The sequence below is a fragment of the Copadichromis virginalis genome, linkage group LG20 (genome assembly GCF_057382275.1).
Source record: "Copadichromis virginalis isolate Kocher_CV1m ecotype Utaka linkage group LG20, C_Virginalis_male_GT1.1, whole genome shotgun sequence".
Lineage (NCBI taxonomy): Eukaryota > Metazoa > Chordata > Actinopteri > Cichliformes > Cichlidae > Copadichromis > Copadichromis virginalis.
In genome coordinates, this window is record NC_140637.1 from 1,591,433 (window position 1) to 1,610,953 (window position 19,521).

At 41.1% G+C, this 19,521-nt stretch overlaps 1 protein-coding gene across 1 annotated transcript; it reads left to right on the plus strand.

Annotated features, from left to right (window-relative positions):
- The first annotated feature begins 36 nt into the window (after positions 1-36).
- mybpha (myosin binding protein Ha) lies at positions 37-16,843 on the plus strand. The gene is made up of 13 exons (XM_085444792.1): positions 37-338; positions 3,243-3,308; positions 3,689-3,823; positions 4,246-4,413; positions 8,068-8,156; positions 8,280-8,475; positions 8,786-8,925; positions 10,236-10,395; positions 10,793-10,929; positions 13,361-13,547; positions 13,711-13,767; positions 16,288-16,321; positions 16,518-16,843. The coding sequence occupies exons 1-11, from the start codon at positions 53-55 to the stop codon at positions 13,743-13,745; spliced, it is 1,599 nt and encodes a 532-aa protein (XP_085300918.1). The 5' UTR covers positions 37-52; the 3' UTR covers positions 13,746-13,767; positions 16,288-16,321; positions 16,518-16,843.
- The last annotated feature ends 2,678 nt before the right edge of the window (positions 16,844-19,521 follow it).

Sequence of the window (19,521 nt, forward strand, 5' to 3'; positions counted from 1 at the left end):
TCAGTCTTCCCATAGAAGATGTGGCTTAAGTGGGTAGGCGGGTGTAGAAGTCATGGGAATGGGTGGAGCAGCCCACCAGCCCTCAGTATATATGTTACCTAAGACTCTTCCACCGCCTCATCCCGAGGAGTTCGCGTCCGCCAGCAAGATGCCGGCCAAACCTGCACCTATCAAGAAGTCACCAGTCAAGAAGGCTGCGGAGAAGGCACCTGAGCCCGTTCCACCCGTGGAGGCTCCACCTGCCGAGGCCGCACCTGCTGAAGCTCCTCCAGCCGAGGCAGAAGCAGCTGCCGCCCCTCCAGCAGAAGACACCCCCGCTGCTGAAGGAAGCGCTCCCGGTATCTCGATAGACTCTTGGGAACGGAGTAGAGTTGCAAGCTAATATTACTAACCGTGACTATGCGTGGGTAGCTCTCGTGTTTAACAGTGTTTGATTTAATTAAGAATATAAGCAGACATTTTCTCCCCCAAGTTAGGAAGTTCTACGCTTTTGTTGCATCAGACAGCTTTGAAGCATCCTAAAGCCAGTGATCAAAACTAAAGTGAATGCAGTGCAACAAAGTGCTTCCTAATTGTATCAAGTGAGTAGTAACAGTACAATTGTCATTAGTTTTTACAAGTACTTACTTTGAGCAAGGCTGCCATAATTTACTGCCTGTACTAGCAGTGGATCCGAGTACACGTGCAACACCCCCACTCTCCCCTTTCCACAAAGTTGGGATGTGAATTCCAGGAAAACTTAAAAGAAAAACCTGAACGAGACCAAGCATACCGATTTAGAGCAGAAACCTTCCCTTTTAAGCAGCTCTCTCTATAAGTGACAGGGAACTGAGAAGACCAGTTGCTCTAGTTTTAATGGTTTTACAAGCCATATGGTTTCCATTCTTACTTGCTGTAGGATTTCAGCTGTTCCACAGTTCAGCATTCCTTTGTCATATTTTTTCTTTCATATGTTTTAAGTAGGTGACAGGTGTGGACTGCTGGCATGGCCATTTGGGACCCTTTAATACAGAGCTATGCTGCTGTAATATGTGGAGAATGTGTTGCCGACATAAGCAAGGCTTTCCCTGAAAATGATGTCATCTGAATGGCAACATTTGTTGCTCTAAATCTGAGTAAATTTTAAAAATACTCATCATTTTAAAAACAAAACAAAAAAACAAAACCCTCTAATCTCAGTTTGTCAGGTCACAGATAAAAGACCTAAATGTGTCTGAGCTAAGAAAACGCAGCTGAATTTCTAGATCTTGCATTTTGTTTTGCATGCGACTTGAATTTGTTGGCATGGTGGCATTTTTGTGGAGAGCCTTATTAGTTGGGAGATGTCCCTCCAACAAGTTACACGAACATTTTTTTCAAAAAGCAAACGGATTTCTTATTTTTTTACATTTAATATGTTGTCTTTGTACTATTTTAAATATAATTTAGTGTTGAAAGGATTTGCAAAACATTGTGTAGTGTTTTAAATTTTACTTTACAATCTGAAACTTGAACACTGTAAACTACAGTGTGTGCTACATAAGCAAAGTACAACACATTTCTTTAAAAACAAATCTCTCATGCTTCTACTCCTGTTCAGTAATTTACCCCAAGTTGACCACACATTAACTGTAAACACCAGTGCTTGAAGCCTTTTTGCAGACTGAAACGAAAGCTGGATCACAAGTTACCCTCTTGTATCAATACTCTAATAAAATGAAGAATTGGTTCAATGTGTTTTTGGCTTTAAACCTCGACACATGACCCTTAACCTTAACTGATGGCAATATGACAGAAGACAGAGGAGATTGAACAGCTACTAAGAGTAAACTTACACCACAGGCTGTCTCCACACATATGCAAGCTGATATGCAACATGTGTTTGTGTTCCACTGTGCACTTCTTGTGTTTCTGTCTGTAAATGTGTTTGTGTGTTCATCTTCCGCCTTTCTTAACTGCTGAGGTTTTTGTTTGTGGACATCTGGTCACCTGTTTGTTCTAACACAGCTGTACCCACACTGCTCTTTCCTGCTGCTTGCTCAGTAGAGTATACAGTGATGTGAAAAAAAGCTTTTGTGGGACTCTGTGCACTTGTTTGGAAAGAACAGTTTCCAAAGGAATGAAGAGGGTAAAGAGCAGCAGGTTTCTGGTAATCAAATGCTGGTTAACTGATCATTCGCAAGTCTGAGCACCTCTATAAAAGCAGCAGTTTTGGCAGCTGACTGGTGTGGAGCATTCAGATGCTTGTGTTAACACAATGCGAGAATCGTCTCACGAGTGGATGCCAAATTCACCCCAAGGTCAGACTGTGCAATTCTTAGATAAATTCCAAACAACACATTAACATATTAAATGTTAAAGTTCATGACAGTACAATTAGGCTTGTTTGGAAGGGTTGCCAAAAGAAAGCCTCTTCTCTCTTATAAGAACTTGGCAGCTCATCTTAGGCTTGCTAAGTAGCATCTAAAAAAACCCACAAGACTTAGTGTGGAGATGCTGTTGTTTTTCCCCAAATGTGGTGCTGTGCGTTATGACAAACACAGCATGCAAAAGAATCGAGATGTTGCAATGGTCCACTCAAAGTCCTGACCTTCGCACGAATGAAATGCTGGACAGGAGCTTAAGAGAGCTGTGCATAAAAAAACCCAGAGATAAGATAAAACTTTATTAATCCCTCGGGTGGGTTCCTCTGGGAAATTCAAGTGCAAGTCTCAATGAACTGAAGCAGTGTAAAGAAGAGTGGGCAAAAAGTCCTCCACAAGACACTGATAGTCAAGGATTCCTTCAAGTTATCACTTCTAAAGGTGGTCCTGTAATATGACACACATTTAGTTTTCACAAAAGGTTCTGTGAAAACTTTCTTTTTCACATCACTGTAAGTTTATCAAAATGCCTAAAAACGTTCAATTACCTGCATTAATAATGTCAAATTGTTCGTATCTAACTGGCTTCCCTAACGGCGTTTTAATGCTAGCTACAGCTCCTGCCGCTGAAGATGCTGCTGCTGCTCCTGCTGCAGATGCTCCGGCAGACGGTAAACATTATCGTTATTACAAATAAGTACTTCCCATCATGACTTTCCCAATCTGTGAGAAGGTAACTTCCTGATGCCTTTTTCTCTGCAGTAAAATAGTTTTTTTTCAAAGGTTTGGACATTTGCATCGTTGAATGCTGCTGTATAGAAAAAATACTGTGGATAAGTACCAGGTTTTTTTTCTTGTATTTGCTTATAAAAATGTAAATATTCTCCTTTTTCTTGCTAGCTGCTCCAGTGGAACCTGCTGTAGTCGAGGAGCCACCTAAGGCCCCCACACCACCACCTCCTGCAGGTAACACTAACATCTGATCCTGCTGTGTGTCAGATGTAGCATTAATCTCCTAAAACAATTATATTCACTTTTATCTTGTATGTAAAGAAATTAAAGAAAGAGATCCTCTTATTTAAAAAGCTGGAAATGATAAATGAATTTGGCTTTAAATCAGATCTTGTATCAACATATTGTTTGACTGTTTTTCTAATGCTTCATTGTGAAAATGACAAAAATCTTCCATAATAATTATCAATAAAAATAACTGAGTTGCAGCTCCACATATTTATGCATTAGAATGTAAAGTATCTTGCTAATTTTCCCATTATGTGTGTACTTTTAACTGTTTTGTCTATATTAAGAATGCTTTATCAAGCTTCACTGCACTAAACCTCTCACAGTCCCCACCAGTGCTCCTTTGGACGTGTCTGTGGATGATGTTAACGACTCCAGTCTCACCATTAAGTGGAAGACACCAGAGACCATCGGAGACTCGGGCCTGGATGGATACGCCATCGAGTACTGCAAGGATGGAAGTAAGTCTGCATATGTGTGTCACATGTATGTGAGAGTGTTTGCTTGCACCTGTCCCCAGCGTGTCAGAGGGCAAATATACTCATTGCTGGGTCCGGGCCGTATACGGCAGGCATCAGTTTACCGGCTGTCGCTGTATCTCCCGACACCACTTTTAGAAGCACTCATTTGCTCAGATGACGGCATGCCTTCTGAGATTTCGTCACGGTAGCCAAAGTATACTTCTTATGGGCAGGTTGTTTGTAAACTGGTGTCAACAGGTGATAAACCAGTTAAGTTTAATTGAGGGGTTTTTAACATTCAGGAAAATTGCAATAAATAAAAAACCATCAGGAGAAAAAGCGGATAGTTTGCATTCTTTTCATAATATGGAATAATGACCCTGAAAGCCTCTCACTAACACAGATCCTTGGTTTCCCAACAGCAACAGACTGGGTTGTAGCTAACGAGGAGCTGACTGCAGCTAACCGATACTGCATCAAAAATCTGAAAGCAGGTGATTTGCTGCGCGTGCGCGTGGTGGCTGTAAACCCCGGTGGCCGCAGCGAACCTGGAACACTCGCTGACCCTGTGCCAATCCGCGAGGTTGTTGGTGAGTCATTATTGCACCTCACTATCAGGCAGCTTCCAGCAAAGTTGTCTTTTTTGGACAGCTTTTTTTTAAAAAACAGTCTAAAATCACATAACACACTTACAAGTTAGTCTTCGTAGAAAGTGTCAAACCAACTCTAAAAACGTCTCATAATTCCTAAAAGGTTTCTTCAAACCTTTGTTGCTAAGCTCCTGTGACATTATTCTGTTTGGAGAAGGAACCACGCAAAGCTTGCTTGCACAGTACAATGAGAATTTCTATTTCATAGTGAGAATTAACACAGAGAATATGCTGTTCATCTCTGCACAAGACGTCCCGCACCAGAACCTTACTACGAAGCTCTCCGTTGCTGTGCAGCCACCTGGTAAAATGACTGTCTCCAACTCTTTATCAGGAGCTCTAACATAGTTGTAACTTATGACCTATCCTTAAAATACTCATGTTACAACCAGTGAGGTAGAGGTGGTATTAACTGCTGGTGCCTCAGATGGATTGCACAGATGCAAGCACATAAATCGCAAAGGTGCTGACAAGAGCTTTCATTAGCTGTAAGTCATGCTTTCATTTGCATGTACGCACATCTTCAGTCAAGACTGCTGGTTGGTACACTTTCAATTTACAGAATGTTCCTGTCATTTTATACATCCATGAAAATATATAACTAAACTAAATATAACTGAATAAATATAAAACTAAATTGCACTAAATCACTTTGAATCAGTTTGCAGCTTTGGTCCAGACTATAATATCACTTAATATACAGTAATGTACAAAAGCCGCCCCTTGTTTCTTTGCAATTTGCTAGGAAAATGGGAATTAGCTGCAGCATTTTATTGAAATATCCACACATACATGTAAACACTGCATATAAAGCAAAAACAGAGTTTGCACAATTCTAACAAGGTTAAAAGTCAGTATTTGCTATCAGCACCTTTATTCTTCAACGCAGCCTAAACTCTGTTAGGCGAACGTTCGTGTAATTTCTGTGAGTACTATTCAGGAATCCAGGCTTCTTGAAGGACATCCAGCTGTTCTTTGGACGTTGGCTGCCTTTTGTTCTGCTCTGAGTCAAGTTGATCACACACTGCTTCAGTCATGTTGAGGTTGAGTCCATGACTGAAAGTGTTCCACTGTCTGTTTTTCTATCCAGGAATGCTTTTACATTACTGGCAGTGCTGCCAGAGATGTTTTACAGATACTAATGTGTGATGGATCAAAATCTTACTAAGGTATCGTGAGAGGTTGCTCTCCATAAATCACCTTGTTGGTGCAAAAATACAATTTTATGTCTATCAAACTGTGTTATCTTTGACCTTTGTGTTACTTTTTGTGTCTTTCTAAATCTTTGAAAGACTCGATAATTATTGCTCAAGAAAGCAAACTGAAGGCTGACTCGAGATTTTTGCACAGTACTGTATTGCCGATACAGTTTGGTACATTCATTCATGAACTGTGTGTGTGAAACAGTCTTTCATTTACTTATCACTGGGTCACAGTTTACTCAAAAAAAGGCCAAACACGGTTATAGCTAGAAGTAAGTAGGCGTTTGCACCACGCCCAAATAGGCTCATTAGCAAATATTAACATGCTTGCCCTAAGATTGTTATATTAGCATGACTACCATGGGAAACGTGTTAAAGCATTTGACTCCAAGCACAAAAAGAGACTGCCTAGTACTATATAACTAATAATGGATGCAGCCTTTTTGCTTACGATTGCATCAACGACTATTCTTTCCCCTTTGACCAATGCGTTCTTGTTAAAAATGCAAGAATCTGGCTGATGGTTATTATGACCTTTGTAAAATTCCTCACTTTAACTGTTGCTTCACTATTGTGGTGTGCTGTGTACTGAGAAGTACAGCTCCAGAATACACAGAGACTCTCTTGTCACCACACTTCGCTCACAGTACTTTTTCTGTGGTTTAAACCACAGTTGGTTTATTTTCCGTAGTTCTGATTCTGAACCCACACACTGACGTAGTGCCGACCTGAGTTGACATGCCCCAGTTACCCACAGCTTACTGTCTCTAGGCGTATTTCCTGGTTGGTGAAACATGAGCCTAATTGTTGGATTCTGTATGGCTTGTTGAGGTTAAATTCAGCTGTGTGTCAGTCACAAGCTGTCCGGACCAGACACCCATCCACAGGTTTAAGCTTTAGAGGAAGACATGCTGAAAGCCCCCTACAAAGACATTTTATCCGGAGACAATGGCAGATTATAGATTCCTTGCAGGGGGGACTTACAGGCTGCTGGATGCCACAATGCCTGCAACACTTCGGGGCATTGCTGGGAAGTGTGCTGATTAGCAAGGATTAGTGTTTGAGCCAAATCTGGAGGCAGCCCTGATCTACTTGGGAAATGGTTGTTCCAGAAGCAAGATCCCATCCTGAGAAGCAATGATACGGTGACAAATGTAAGAACAGGAAGGCAAGATATCAGGTTAGATTTAGTGCATCAGAAGGAGAAGATGTAAACACTCTTATAGCTAGAAGAAGATGGAAGTGGATGTGGTGCCCAATGGGAGGGTAGTTTGAGTGGATTAGGAGAAGCAGGCTGTAGGGGGGGGGGTGAATGAGGTGAGGGAGGGCAGGAGCCTGGTGGTTTTATTTATCCTCTAAGCCCAGAGAGCTTTTCAGACATTTGCTGCTTATGCAGAAACATGTGAGAGATGCTGTTCCTGATACTTAGCACTTGGCGTGAAGGAAACCATCCAACAGAGCCCAGCTAGATGTCTGCGATGCAACTTCACCTGTTTGATTTTAATTCACATCAGGAGTTGCTGCAGTCGTCTGCAGACGTGATATCGCAACCACTGCTCAGCTGAAAGCGTTGACATGTATTTGTGGTTCCTTTGGGCACGACGTGAGGGCTGTGCTTTCAGGGTTCAGTCTTTCTTGTCACTAAAGCTATTTTAGGAGCTGCTGGTTTACTTGTTCGGCTCTCCCTGCCCAGATACTGCACTTTTCTTTAAGCACACACAACCTTTGTTTAGATTTCACCTCATTTTTTGTTTTGTTTGGTCCTGCAAAACTGGGTCATGAGGCATAAGCACTTAAACGGTGGCTTGAGTGTGACGATGTATCAGGTCTACTTGCATCAGTATGGAAAAGATTTCATGTTAGCTTGTTTATTATGTTTTTAAGGAAATGTTTTACGTTGAAAAACTGAAGTGAAAGTGCGACGAGCTGACGCTTTAAAAAATCTTTGATGATCAAGTTAGTTTTTAATTGTATGCGTTTCGCACACATCGCTGTTTCAAATTAGTTTGTTTTGTCCTGCTAACAGTGCATTTTCCACTTTATAGTCATTGCTCTTTCTAAAGTTAAATAGACTGTCAGCTTCTCGGCTGTTATGACTATTTTTCTGTCATGAATTTGCATTGTTAAAACTGTTGTGGGTTAATTTTAGCCTGTTCAATCATGTTCTTGTAGACTTTGCAGCAGCAGTAGCTGCTCTATTTAGATCTTGTTGACCTGCCATTATATGCATGTGTGACCACACTTTAAAGAGTCTGACAGGATGTGTATACACCGTGCTTTATGCTGTTAGCATGTAATGTTAACTGTTCAGTAAATCAGCAGCAAATCTGCTCAGTCAGACTGTAGAAGACGGACGAGGTGAAAAGTAAACATGCTTGATTTGACTTTGCAGACCGTCCCAAGATCCGCTTGCCTCGGGCTCTCAGGTCCCGCTATGTCAAGAAAGTCGGAGAGCAGATCAACCTCGTCATCCCGTTTCTTGTAAGCGGGCTAGTGTGCACGTTCACTGCATTAGTCAGTGAGGAAACATAAAAGGCTGACAGATACATTTTTGAACACTTCGGTTTATTTTGCTTTTAACCGTTCTCGTTTTCAACTCCTTAGGGAAAGCCTAAACCTGCAGTGTCCTGGCTGAAAGATGGTCAGCCTGTGGATACCAAGAAGGTCAATATCAGGAACAGTGACAAGGACAGCATCCTGTTCATCCGCAGCGCTCAGAGGGAGGACTCTGGTGTTTATGAGATGACCCTAAAAGTGGATAGCTTTGAAGATAAAGGCACAATTACCCTTCAGATTGTGGGTGAGTGACACATGAGACATAAAACAATCTCATTTACACAAAGGAATATGTGAGCGTGTCAAACTGTTGATTCACGCGAGGCCTTCCTGTTAAATCTGCTCAGCTGGCTTTGCAGCTGACGTGTTGACTTCCTTGTTTCTAGACTTGTGACTTTCTCTGGGTATTAGCCAACATAAATGACATCTCTGACAAAGATGCCAGAGTGCTTGAGCCTTGTGCCAGCTACTGCTTAAAATACATACAGTTTAAATAGATGGTTTTCTCATTATGATTGTAATACCGTGATACTTACAGTAATGTGTTTCATCAGAGCGCCCTGGTCCTCCTGCTAGTATAAAGCTGGTGGATGCCTGGGGCTTCAATGCTGCTCTGGAGTGGACTCCACCCAAGGATAATGGCAACACAGACATCACTGGATACACGGTCCAGAAAGCTGACAAGAAGACTGGGGTATAGTAGAGATTTACTCAAACTGCACAAAACCCATCTGTTACACCAGATCAGTAATGTTGACATGAATCTCACAAACCCAGAGCATCACTTTTTATTCATAGTTTGAGGTCGAGTTGCCCCACAGGTGTTGGCATCTTTAACACGACACAGAAAGATGCACATTTATGTGCATTTAACTCGGTTTTCAGTGTTTCATTCAATATGATGCAGTCAGAGTGAAGCCTTACTGCAGCATATTGGTCTGTTTTATAAAGGTTCTGTATTATTGGTGAATTTCAGATTAACTCTGAAGTCGGAATTAACAAGTTCCCAATAACAGTTTCATCTGGATTGTCTCCTCAACTGGGATTTCCAACTCGGAAATTCAGAGCAGGAGTTAACAATCAAAGATGGCGGCAGTGAATGTAACCAGTAGTGGATATCTAAATCTTTTCATTTGTACAGCCCCTGTTGTGTATTTGTGATTTGCTAATAAGACATTTGCAGAGCAGCCACTATTCGGGGATGTGCTGCAGCGGTGCTTTTCAGAGCAAAAGCACAGGTATTGTGCTGTATTGGTAGTGATGCATGAAAGACTCAACCTTGCTAAAACCAAAACAAATGCTTTTTCAATTTCTACAACAATTTCTGACATCCAGGCAGCTGGAACGAGGCATAAATGTTCCATTTACAGAAATGCACTAACCAGAATGTTTGTGAAAATGGTCTTTGTTGAAGTGTGTTAGTGAAACAAAGACATTTTTCAGCTGGAGTCGTATTTGTTTTACAACGAGCAGCATTAGAACTTGCAGAACAAAGCAGCCACTGTGACCCTGGTATGGTAAATGGCCTGTATTTATATAGCGCCTTACTAGTCCCTAAGGACCCCAAAGTGCTTTACATATCCAGTCATCCACCCATTCACACACTGGTGATGGCAGCTACATTGTAGCCACAGCCACCCTGGGGCGCACTGACAGAGGCGAGGCTGCCGGACACTGGCGCCACCGGGCCCTCTGACCACCACCAGTAGGCAACGGGTGAAGTGTCTCGCCCAAGGACACAACGACCGAGACTGTCCAAGCCGGGGCTCGAACCGGCAACCTTCCGATTACAAGGCGAACTCCCAACTCTTGAGCCACGATCGCCATTTATGATTAAATAAATGTTTAAATTGTGTGTGAGTGTAGGCAGGGCCTTGAAGGGACTTCACATATTACATGTGTAAGTATACTGAGTATACTTGAACTTTTTTGAATTCAGTCCAGTAAGGACACATCTTGCTATCATTTCACACGTCTGATCCGACTGTCTGCTGTCTCACGCAGGAATGGTTCACGGTGCTGGAGCACTATCACAGGTTAAGTGCCACCATCTCAGACCTTGTCATGGGCAACTCGTATTCCTTTAGAGTGTTTGCTGAAAACAAAGTGGGCATGAGCGAGAAGAGCACTGTCACAAAGGAAGTGGCCACCATCCAGAAGACAGGTGACCCCCTGAATGCACACAGTACTTTCATTTGTCTCACATCAGTTTGTTTCTGTTGCATAAAGTTTTAGTGGCACGGCTGCAGTACGAATGGATACTTAGATTTTATTGAGCTGTGGTTAGTTGCAAGAATCTGAAGTGGAGACTTGAGGAGTGGGAATGGCCTTGGCACTGCTTTAAACATAAATGGATAGCTCTCTTGGCAAGTGCTCTGCTATTACTGAAATAAATTTAAATAGGCTGTGAAATCATTAAGATGATTACCATAGTTGTGTTACAGTGTGTTTTATTCTTTAAGCAAATGTGTGTAGTAGTTCCACTTTTAAACATAATGCAGTAAAAAAGAGGATCTGCACTATATCTGGCTCATAAAAGCTTAACGCTGCTTCCTTTACAGGTATTGTCTACAAACCTCCTGAGTACCCGGAGCATGACTTCAACGAGGCTCCAAAGTTCACCACGGCCCTCAACGACAGAGCCGCCACCGTGGGATACACCACCAAGCTGCTGTGCTCTGTTCGTGGGAGTCCTAAGGTTAGACGTGCATTACTCTCATTTACAGATGTCAAAAAGGTTTCATTCATATTTTTTTCTTGTCTGAATGTTTGCTTAGTATTTTATGATAGTTTGTCTTCTTAAAACATTTGTAATTAGACGCCTTAGATTTTAGGGAACTATTATGACAGTGGTTTAATATTAGAGCTCACATTTTTAACAACAAAAACATCCAAAACACCAACATCTTATATAAACAGCAGTGTCTATACAACAATTTATTGATACTAGATCTTATCAGTTGGTATCGTGGTGGTATCCTAACAGTTGACTGGATATTTAGAGCTCATGCTCACACTAAAGGTACAAAGCTAGGAGGACACATGGAAGCATCTGCTGGTTATAAATAGAACTGGCCTATTGAGATTTGGGGGACTTTCCATGTTACACAAACATAGCAAATGTTCCTTTTTGAACTGAAGCGGTCTTATTCTCACCAGAAAACCTCACAAATGCACTTTAAATATGATATTAGTGCCACAGTTAAAAAAGGATGCACTCTGGAGTTCAGGGAGGGCTTCCACTGGTATGTTTATGGGGATTTTCAGAATGTATCTCACTGTTTGGCAGCAACTGCTTGGGTTAAACTTATCTTTACAGTTGTCTGACAGATGCAGGCAGATTAAGTGGCAGTTCAGAATGGAAATGCAGTTGATTATTCGTCCTAGCTGTCCTTGGCTTTTCCCCAGGACAGCAGCAGTTAGTTGCCCTGTGCGTGCCGGTGTAGATGAGACAGAGCTAACAAATTTGGTACAGCACGGCACAAAAGCTGACGTTAGACAATGAAGAAAACAGGGATTGATGGGTAATTTGTTTGTAGCTTTGTGTTTGTTCTTTTTTGCAGCGTTTAGTATTTATTAGTCGTTTTATGACAGTATGCCACAGTTTGGGACAGTGAAACTTATCACAGACAAAGTCTGTAGCTGAGAATAATGAGAAAGCAATTTTCCTTCAAGTTAGTATCTACAGACTGAGAGCTGTCCTTGCCAAATAGGTCTTTCTTGCCTTTCCCTGTGGTGTAAAAAGATTTCTCCAAGTAGTTGTATCATCTGTATGTCTGCTTAACCATGCGTCCAACAATCTGTCGTCCTCTGCTTATCCAGCCTATCCCACTGGGCATAGGGCGGGGGCAGGGTACACCTGGTCATCTACTTAACCGCTGTATGACCGATACTTTAACTTCACGTCTTTACATAATCACTGTAAATTGAAATCTCTTATACTCCTGTAAGTGGGCTTGAAGTGTTTTATAGCATGTGTTTATCGAGCCACCTCCTCTTCCCTGGCATGGAGTTCAGTGTGGAGAGGTCCAGTACAAAGGCATGCTCAGTAGTGTGATAGCTTGTCCTGTTGTCTCTGATAAAGAGCTGTCACATAGAGTAGGGGACTGCATTAAGGGGGTGAGAGATGCGTGATAAGAAGGGCGGACAGAAAAAGAGACAGTGATAAGAAGTATAGATTGTTCTCCTTTCATGGGTGATTGAAGATGTGTTTGTAACACAGAAAGCACTATTTTTGCCGCCCAAACAGACCACAGCTGCAGAACAAGTTTAAATAGCTCACTCTGTACCAAGCAGACAGGAAAGAAAAACCACGACAGTTTAAAGTAAGAAATGTAAAACTGAAGTGGAAAAAAACACATCGGTGAAGCTACAGAGGCGGACCACAAATGTCAGTTTTGCCAGGATTAAGAGATTTAAAGACCAGTTTGAAACGGTAACATTCACTGACTATTGGCAGGGGTTTATTAGGCTTTACTGAGACGCCAGTTGTGTTTTGTCACACAGGACACATTCAGTCAAAACAGAATTGGTCTGAAAATCAACCTTTAACCTGTAGAAATTACTGGATTTCTTTGCATTTTCCCTGTTTCGCCATTTAACCATTTTTCTGGTGACCAAGTCCGTTGCCATGCCAACAGTTCTCTAAGGCTTTACATAGGTTAAAGAGCTAACATCGAAATCAGCATGTTCAAATATACACTATGACAGTGTGACCAATGTGTATATTTGGGAGCTTCGTCTAGTCTTGGGGAAATCTGAAATAAACCGAGGTGCACAGAACCTGGATGTCTTTAATTAACTTATTTAATTAACTTACAAACATAACCTGATCTTGATATTTCGTGGCAATCTTTCGAATAGTTGTTGAGCTTGGAAGTGGTAGACCAACTGACTACCTTAACCATGCTTCATGGCCAAAACTGTCACACACTTTTTCACGTGTCTCTATTAGTCGTGTCTTTACAGATTGGTTCCTGAATGTGTCCGATGAATATTCTCATGTTGCAGAAGAGATCAACCTTGTACATCCCAGCTGCTGTTATCATGATAATTCATGCAAGATGTTGATTTTCATTAACATTTTGTGGTAAAGTTAATTTATTTTGTACATTTTTCTTTCATCTCAGCCTAAGATCGAGTGGTTGAAGAATCAAATGGTCATTGGTGACGACCCCAAGTATCGTCAGATCTCCAACCAGGGCATTTGCTCCCTCGAGATCCGAAAGCCCTGCAGCTTTGATGGTGGTGTGTACACCTGCAGAGCTAAAAATGCCCAGGGAGAGGCCACCGTCTCCTGCAAGCTCGAGGTCAAACGTATGTATCTACTGTTGATCAAATGGGGAAATATTTCTACATTTACTCTTCAATATTTTCTCCCTAAGCTGTTGTGAATTATTGTAACTATAAAAAGACATTTACATCAATTTGAAAAGCAGAAGTTTTTTTAACCACAGCTACACTTTTTTTTCCTAAACAGAGGTCATTCTTCCAGATGCTGAGAAGGGGAAATAAACTATTATCTAAACTTCTAGAGGTAAGTTCATTAGCAACTTACCTCTGTTCACTTGCCTAAACCCTCACTGTAAATACCTTAGTAACATAGGACACTGTGAACATCCATCTGTAAACAAGCAGACAGCTTTCCCCTGTGCTCTGCATCTACCTGTACTGTTTTGTTTCAGTTTGTTTTTATTGCTTTGTTTACTCTTCGAGGTGTCTCCCTATTTCTCTGTAGGTGGCCTGTACTGTAAGTTCTTGTGGTACCACTTGGCCATAAAAATAAAACCACTGCCAGATAAAATGGATGATTTTGATATGGATCATCATTTTAGCTCATCATGTTCCAATCCAATGTTCTGCTTCCTGGCAGTCATGCTACTTAGACACATCCCACTCACGCTTGCAACTAGTGCAAAATGCCACGGCACGATTTTTAACTGGCAGAAGGAAATTCGACCACATCACTCCGGTCTTGGCCTCTACATTGGCTTCCAATGGAATTTAGGATCCGTTTTAAAGTTCTTTTATTGGTTTTTAAATCTCTAAATGGTCTGGCACCTGTTTGTTTGTCTGACTTGTTGAAGCCACATGTCCCCATTCCTGCGCTTCGGTCAGCAACTGTTGCTTTCTGTCCCAAAGTCACGGCTGAAACTTAGAGGAGACCGAGCGTTCTCTGTTGCGGCTCCGATGCTTTGGAAAAGCCTTCCTCTCCTTATTAGACAGACTACATCAGTGCCAGTTTTTAAGTCCAGATTAAAAACCTATTTTTATTCCCTGGCTTTTAACTCTGTGGGTAACTGGCATTTTTATTAATTTTATTGCTATGTCTGGTTTTTGCTATTTTATTCCTATATTTATATTTATTGTTATATATATTATATATATATTCTTTTTAAAGTGCTATATAAATAAACGATGATGATGATGGCCTCTCCCTGTATGCTATGCAACATCACTATGACAAAGTATTTGTTATTAAAGCTTTCACTGGCAAACCCAGTTTACTGGCTCAGTTGTCATTGGAGATGAAATGGGACAGACTGATAAAACCTGCAGAGCCACTGACCAGCCATGAGCTGCAGTGACAAACTCATCAGTTTAAAAGCAACGCCGCTCTTGCTCTCCTCTTCCCTCCTCATGTCTCCTCTCAGCCTTTATCCTCTGTGCATTTTGTACATTGCAAGCCCTGCTTTTAGATGTGGTAATGTGGCGAGGATTAATGATGGCTAAATAGAAATACCAAATCTGATGTTTTCACTGCTTTTATTATGCTATTTATATCCTCACTCTTAGACTGCCACATTTGTGTTTTGGTGTTTTAATTACTCCAGTGGTGTAGAATTTCACATGGAGTGCTAAAAATTTCCTTTTAACTATTAAGATCTGACACATCAGCAGATTCACATCCGTTGATAACTCACTCTGTTATTTTTGTACACAGCCTGTTGTTAAATTGCAAACAGAACGCTCTATTTATGTTGCTTTAGCCTGCCTAAAGTTTCATGCTCACCTGCAAGCAGCTTTGCAACCCACTTTCTTTTTATGCTGTATCTGACTTCATCAGTGTCAAATCTCTTGATACCTGCTGTGATGGTGTTGCTCTTTCTGCTATGTGCTTTCCATGGAGAGGTTCCAGAAAGCAGTCACAGCAAACAAAATCTTCTCAGAGTGTAGGGATCCTGACGAAACTCTAACTGATTATATTTAAAAATAACCACTTGTGATTGAATGTTGCTGTTCAGCTCCAATTACATTTTGTAATATGCAATATAGGAGAACAACCATTGTGCATTATTTTTGCACTTTGAACAGTTTCAGTGTCCTTCTTAGTTGTTTGACTTGAGGGAATAAAATAGTTGCCATGATACATACACACTTCAAACTTGACCTTGAGTGTGGTCAGGGACACAAGTGTCTTCACATCATGCTGTTACGTAAATGGGGTCACATACCTTTCTACTCCGAATGCAACTCCAGTGTGTTTGGATGGGTTCACACCTGTATTTATGTACAGCTGTCCTCTTGTGATCAGATTACTGAAAAAGCGTTTTCAGGCCAAGTGTAAACTGTGCCCTATAAATGACGTGATCCTGCTTATAAGTCTCTACAAGGTGTCAGTATGTGATCCCATACAGCTCAGCCTTACATGGGATGGCCCCGCATGGGGAGAAAGAAGGATTAGGCAGGATTGGCCATTGGGCGAGAGATAGGGGTGATGTCAGTGCGGCACTCGACAGCTTCTATAAATGACTCCAGATGATCTGACACACAGCCAAACTCTTCACATTACCATGAGTCAACAGGCCGAGTGCTGTGAGAAGAGGGGAGAATGGGCTAAGAGAGCAGAAACTGAGGCAGATAATCCCTGATGGAAAATACGCACTTAAGCAATCTCACACATAAGGACACACCCAGACCTACAAGACAGCAAGACCTTAAACGAACGGTCAAGCTTTCTGTCAGAATGTTTCTGATTAAAGTGATTACCAATATCTCATGATTCCATTTAATGTCTTCTTCCTTTAATTATCTTTCCACCTTTCTTTGGCTTTAGAGGACCAGCAGAAGTCCAGGTCTTATGTTTTAAGGTAAGAGTTTGTGTGTGTGTGTGTGTGTGTGTGTGTGTGTGTGTGTGTGTGTGTGTGTGTGTGTGTGTGTGTGTACATCATTCAGTTACCGGTAAAATAATTCATTAAATTAATGCACAATATGCCAATTTTATATCCTCTGTGGAAATATGACTGCGTGTGTGCAAACCTTATAAATCCCTCTTATTTCTTCCAGAGTGTTTGAGAAGGTGCAAGTTGGCTGTGCGGCAGTGTGTACATAATGAAGAAATGGGCAGAACACCATACCAACATCTCCATGTCTATTTCAAATCAGACACCCTGACTCTCCCTCCAGCATGCATGGAAGATCCAGCCCATCCCCGTTTGCCAAACGTTGTATGTTATTTCAGTTGGTGACATGTATGTAAAGCTATATTTACCATGTTTTTTCTGTTTGTTATAGTAAGTATATATAAGGTACATGTACTGCTCAATGAAACAGTAAATCCTGGGAGATGCGATGCCTGTAGGGATGTTACATAAAGGTTATATTTTATTATATGTTATGTGATTTTCTTTTTAAAAACATAAATTTAAAGATGCTTATAATACAGTGTCCCATATGCTATTAGAGTTATCTACAGTTATTAAGAGATTCATAGGATTTCAATAATGAGAGTTCAAGTTGCTATCATTTAATGAAACAGCCTTTGTAGACTGGTTCTCTGGCATTTTGATGAAATTCTGGTTACTGGTGGCGTAGTGGTGAGTACTGTTGTTTCTCAATAAGATGTTTCTAGCCTTCGTTAAGTTTCTGTTCCTGTTCCTGTGACTTAGTGGGTTTCCAGGCTTCCTCTCACAGTCCAAACGTACAGTTATGTCCATTAATATTTGGACACAGACAACTTTTTCTAATTTTGCTTCTGTACCTTACCACAATGAATTTTAAATGCAACAATTCAGATGCAGTTGAAGTGCAGACCTTCAGCTTTAATTCAGTGGGTTGAACAAAAAGATTGCATAAAAGAGTTTCCTCCTGTTAATGCTCTGCCAGGCCTTTCAGTTGCTGTTTGTGTGGAGAAGTTTAGTCTTCAGCAAGTTAAAAGCTCAGTTTGTTACGGTCAGGTGACTGATTTGGCAGTTCAAGAATATTCCACTTCTTTGCTTTAATAAACTGTGTTGCTTTGGCTGCATGTTTTGGGTCGTTGTCCATCTGTATTATGATGCTGCCCAATCACTCTGGCTGCATTTAGCTCAATTTGAGCTCAATTTGTCTCTGAACACAGACAAACAAACAAACACTAGTGCCCCAATGACACTGGCAGCCATGCATGGCCAAGCCATCACACCGCCCCGCTGTGTTTTACAGATGATGTGGAATGCATTGGATCATGAGCTGTCTCATAATTTTGCCATCTTGCCATCATTCTGAGAGACGTTGATCTTGGTTTCATCTCGAAAGAATATTTTTCCAGACCTGTGCTGGCTTTTTTGATGTTTTGTTTTTTTGTTTGTTTTTTAGCAAAGTCCAATCCAGCTTTTCTATTCTTGGGGCTTATGAGTGGCTTGAACCTTGCAGTGAACTCTGTATTTACTTTCATGGTTGGTTACTGGTACACCTACCTCCTGGAGAGTGTTGTTCACTTGGTTGGCTGATGTGATAGGATTTTTCATCACCATGGAAATGATTCTCCACCACTGTTGTCTTCCTTGGACATCCAGATCTTTTTACGTTGCTGACCTCACCAATGCTTTCTTTCTCAGGATGTACCAAACTGTAGATTTTGCCAATCCTAACACTGCAGCAAAGTCTCAGATGAGGTTTTTTTTTTCAGTTTTTGCAGCTTAAGCAGGCTCGTTTCACCTGCATGGAGAGCTGCTTTGACCGCATGCTGTTCATAGCAATATCTTCCAAATTCGAGCACCACAGCTCAAATCAACTCCAGTCATTTTATCTGCTTCATTAGTAATGAAACAATGAGCCCATCAAATAGCCTTTAAATCAATTGTCCAATTACTTTTGGTCCCTTTAAAAAGAGGGCGGTGCATGTTAAGGACCTGTACTCCTAAACACTTCATCCAATTTGAATGTGGATACGCTTGAATGAAAGCTGAGTCTGCATATTATGTCCATGTCCATTATGTATCAATAATTGGAATATGTTTAAGTATACAGGTAAAAAGTGTCCAAATATATATGGACCTACCTGTACGTATGTCAGGTTAACTGGTGGTTCGATGTTGGCTGCAGGCACATGTCTGTTTCTCTCTGTTAGCCCCTCAACTTCTGCCACCAAACACAAGATTGTCTTTGAAGCTAATGTTGTACAACATCTATTGTTTTCTAAAAAACAATGTTGAAATGAAATACTATCTGCCGAGCTATCTTATTCAACTGTACACTCTTTGAAGAGTTCCCCACCATTGCCTCTGTGAAAAAAACATTTAAGTTTGAAATGTTTTCTCGAAAATCCCCAGAAAGAAAAAAAGCACCACTTCATGATTCAGTTTTCAAACAGTTATTAGCGTTACTAGTATTAATATTTGTAATATTATTGACACTGCACCGGTGTTTCATCAGGAACAGTGAGTGACTGTACATTATCTTTTATTAATAATGAAACAGTTTAACTGAACGGGACCTGAATATGAAGGTAACAAAGAAAAGAAAAGAAGTATGCAGTCCAGATGCACAGCACAGCTTCCAGGATTGGCGAGACCTTAAGACAAACAAGGGAAATACCACGACTCTGCCCATTTTTGTCTTTGCCAGAATCACCTGAGGTCCTGTTGGGGGGAAAATGTCAAACGAAACTGTACATACATCTGGAAGCATCTTTTGTTTAGCCTGTTTACACATTGATGACAGGAACAGTCCAGTTACTCATCGCTGTTTGCACGATGTTTGCGATGTTGGAAGTAGCAGTGTTGCCAACTCCTCAGTAAGGAAAATCGCTATTGGCCTAAAAGTCGCTAGAAGTCGCTAAATGATGTCATCGCCTAATTTGCATAATTGGTCATGCTAATGTAACTGTAACCTATGTTGTTGGAGAGAGAAATAACATCGTGGAAGAGACATAAAGTCAGTAAAAAACGTCCTAAATGCATTTAGAGTTTATTTAGAACTACAAATTAAATTTCTTTTAGCAATTATTGTTTTTTTAATGTCACAATTCCAACCCTGCTCCTTTACCCGGGCTTGGACCGGCAAAAGTGACCCGAAACAGGCGCTCTGGGGG

Excerpts from the sequence above, each read along its gene's own strand:
- mybpha (XM_085444792.1), top strand. The coding sequence starts at position 53 with ATGGGAATGGGTGGAGCAGCCCACCAGCCCTCAGTATATATGTTACCT. Across the intron at positions 339-3,242 it reads TGCTGAAGGAAGCGCTCCCG|CTGCTCCAGTGGAACCTGCT; the intron begins GTATCTCGATAG and ends TTTTCTTGCTAG. Across the intron at positions 8,926-10,235 it reads AAGCTGACAAGAAGACTGGG|GAATGGTTCACGGTGCTGGA; the intron begins GTATAGTAGAGA and ends TGTCTCACGCAG.